This window comes from Dermacentor andersoni, chromosome 11 (assembly GCF_023375885.2).
Source record: "Dermacentor andersoni chromosome 11, qqDerAnde1_hic_scaffold, whole genome shotgun sequence".
NCBI classification, from domain to species: Eukaryota; Metazoa; Arthropoda; class Arachnida; order Ixodida; family Ixodidae; genus Dermacentor; species Dermacentor andersoni.
Window position 1 is genome coordinate 41,385,561 of NC_092824.1, and position 3,289 is coordinate 41,388,849.

Sequence of the window (3,289 nt, forward strand, 5' to 3'; positions counted from 1 at the left end):
AACACTATGTTCCTCTTCCTGGGTTAAAGCCGAATACCTGTTCTGTAGCTTGATCCGGAATTCCTCTAGTTTCTCTCTTACCGCTAACTCGTTGATTGGCTTCTTATGTACCAGTTTCTTCCGTTCCCTCCTCAAGTCAAGGCTAATTCGAGTTCTTACCATCCTATGGTCACTGCAGCGCACCTTGCCGAGCACGTCTACATGTTGTATGATGCCAGGGTTCGCGCAGAGTATGAAGTCGATTTCATTTCTAGTCGTACCATTCGGGCTCCTCCACGTCCACTTTCGGCTAACCCGCTTGCGGAAAAAGGTAGTCATTATCCGCATATTATTCTGTTCTGCAAACTCTACTAATAACTCTCCTCTGCCATTCCTAGAGCCTATGCCATATTCCCCACTGACTTGTCTCCGGCCTGCTTCTTGCCTACCCTGGCATTGAACTCGCCCATCAGTATACTGTATTTTGTTTTGACTTTGCCCATCGCCGATTCCACGTCTTCATAGAAGCTTTCGACTTCCTGGTCATCATGACTAGATGTAGGGGCGTAGACCTGTACAACCTTCATTTTGTACGTCTTATTAAGTTTCACAACAAGATATGCCACCCTCTCGTTAATGCTGTAGAATTCCTGTATGTTACCAGCTATGTTCTTATTAATCAGGAATCCGACTCCTAGTTCTCGTCCCTCTGCTAAGCCCCGGTAGCACAGGACGTGCCCGCTTTTTAGCACTGTATATGCTTATTTTGGCCTCCTAACTTCACTGAGCCCTATTATATCCCATTTACTGCCCTCTAATTCCTCCAATAGCCCTGCTAGACTCGCCTCACTAGATAAAGTTCTAGCGTTAAACGTTGCCAGGTTCATATTCCAATGGCGGCCTGTCCACAAGGACGTCCACAAGGCCTGCCATCGTGCCCGAGACTCCATGTCACGACTTAACCGGACAGCTGCGCTTCTGATGCACAAGTACAATGCTCATGGTGCCACGGATGTGCGGAGGGGGGGTCTCCTGGGTCATGCACAACTCTTGGCGCGGGTGCAGAAGAATGATGTCTCCTTCGTTATTCACAACCTGCCTGTGCTGGCCAAAATGGCTGCTGTGGCAAAGGCATGTGGCTCCACCTTCCAGCTGCTGCAGGGCTTCTGTCCCGAGACATCTGATGGCCTGCTGATCTGCCACCCGAGAGAACAGGCAGCAGCCTACTGCAAGGACATCGAGAAGCAGGAAGGCTATCAGGCCTCGGTCAATGGCATCGTGGAGAAATGCTGTCGGACAGCACGCATCATAGACAAGCCCCGTGTCATTGAGGTTCCCTCCAAGGACAAAGAGGGTGAACTTTGGTAGCAACAGTGACGTACGTGCCCCGTCTGTGACCCTCTCACGCACCTGGTTATTTATGCCCAGTTCCTTCCGAATGTCGGCCTGCAGTGGGTGTGCTTCTGTACAGCACTGTGGCCTCACTTCCATTGCTGGGCAAACCCAGCATTGACCTGAGCACTGATGTGACAACTTCTGGAGTGCAGTGCGGCAAAGAATGGTGTGTAGGAGCTCGTTTCTTGCAGCTGATCTATTTTAGGAGACTTGAAGCAACTTGCGATCTTGCTTTCTTCAGATACTGTGTCTTTCATTGCAATGGAGCTGCGCATTTCTAAGGTTTACAATGTGCCAACTTGGGGGGGGAGGGGTCGAACTAGCAGCCAAAATGAATGCTTACGTGGGCAGTTCTAAAATACTTTTCTCCTAATTTTCAAACACACTGCCAAATCGATCTGTAGCATTTTCCCAACAGCATTTTCCGGCACGTTCCCGACCCTACCCTTTCTTCTCGTTGCGAAACTAATCGTTTTTGTTCACTTGAATATCACAAGTTCTTTACACACTGAATCGCAAAACTTTGCTTTGGTGCATTCAAATAGAATTTGCTTGTTGCTGGAATCAAATGGAAAGTTTTAATTGAATTGTACGGTTTTAGAAAAAAAAAGAGCTGTTGATTTCAAACATTCTACAACGTAGTTTGCGTCATTTAATATAATATATTACATATATTACAGTAGTAAATACACTGGAAGATAGAATTTGCAATATCCGCAGAATATTGAATGTCAGTTTTATTTGACAGAACAAATGTTTATGCAAAGACGCACGTTTGAGAAAGTTTTATTTAATTTGCACCTATTGCCGTGACCACGTCCTCAGAAGGCATACTAAGAATCTATCCATCCTAATAAGGTATTCACGGAAGCCAGGGTCCGCTACTAGTTTGGGTCTGTAATAGAGAACCGAAGTTTTGGCGGGAGTTAGGGCAATAAGAAATACTTCGTAAAAGCATGTAGGCATGAAGCTCAATTTTATTTTCGAAATCCACATGTAGATTATATGGCTCAATATGTAGCTGTGACTCTATCACTTTGGTCACCCGCAGTAAACACGAACGTTATTGCGACTGCATTCTTGAGATACTTTACGCAGTTTTACGGGCTACCTACGTTTCTTCCCGCCGACTTGGTACGTTGGGTGGTCAGTGGTCAGTGCATCGGTCTGCTGAGCTGACAGGAGAGGGTTTAAAACTTACCGTCAGGCCGATTAGGGCCATTGGGTAAGTTCCCCTGGGTTTGTACTACCATTAATGTACCTCTACGACGCCAACTGTACCTGCCGCTCATCAATTAGACTTTTTGTGCCAATTTCGGTCCACAGTATTGTGCCACATGGCATATACTACACTTTATTGACAATAAAGAACCTTTAGAATTTCTCGGGTGCTCAACGGAATTTAACCCGCACCGTCTATATTGAGGTAACCTGGCCTGCATATACGTTCTCAGCAGTATAATGTTTTAGGAAATTTTTGAAAATCGCCTAATGCAGATAACATAATTCCAGTCCTTGAGCTGGATTATTTAGAGAGATGTGCACTACTTGCACAAAAAATGGAACGAATATTTAAATATTTAGCAATATTTATTATTGAACTTACTAATAAATTTTTACGGTACATGTTGCAATTTACGAATCGTCGTCGGAGAGATTGCAAGGCGTATCTACATGAAATTAAGTTACACAACGACACAACCTTGGAGTCTACACACCATCAAATTCGCCGTAAAAATTCACTGCTGTATCACTTACTTTTCTTACCAAATGCTATTTTATTCATTGAAGTACGAAAGAAACTGGAACGGCCATATCTTTCATCCCGCAGTATTCGTACTACTATGTCGAAACTGCTGTCATCCTTGAAATTCATTCTGAGTGCATATAACTTCTCGGCAGGACAAAAACAAAT

At 44.7% G+C, this 3,289-nt stretch overlaps 1 protein-coding gene across 1 annotated transcript; it reads left to right on the forward strand.

Moving 5' to 3' along the window:
- Positions 1–895: 895 nt before the first annotated feature.
- Positions 896–1,943, forward strand: LOC126518164 (inactive selenide, water dikinase-like protein). Its single transcript, XM_050168012.3, has one exon. The coding sequence runs from the start codon at positions 928–930 to the stop codon at positions 1,345–1,347; it is 420 nt and encodes a 139-aa protein (XP_050023969.3). The 5' UTR covers positions 896–927; the 3' UTR covers positions 1,348–1,943.
- Positions 1,944–3,289: the final 1,346 nt, after the last annotated feature.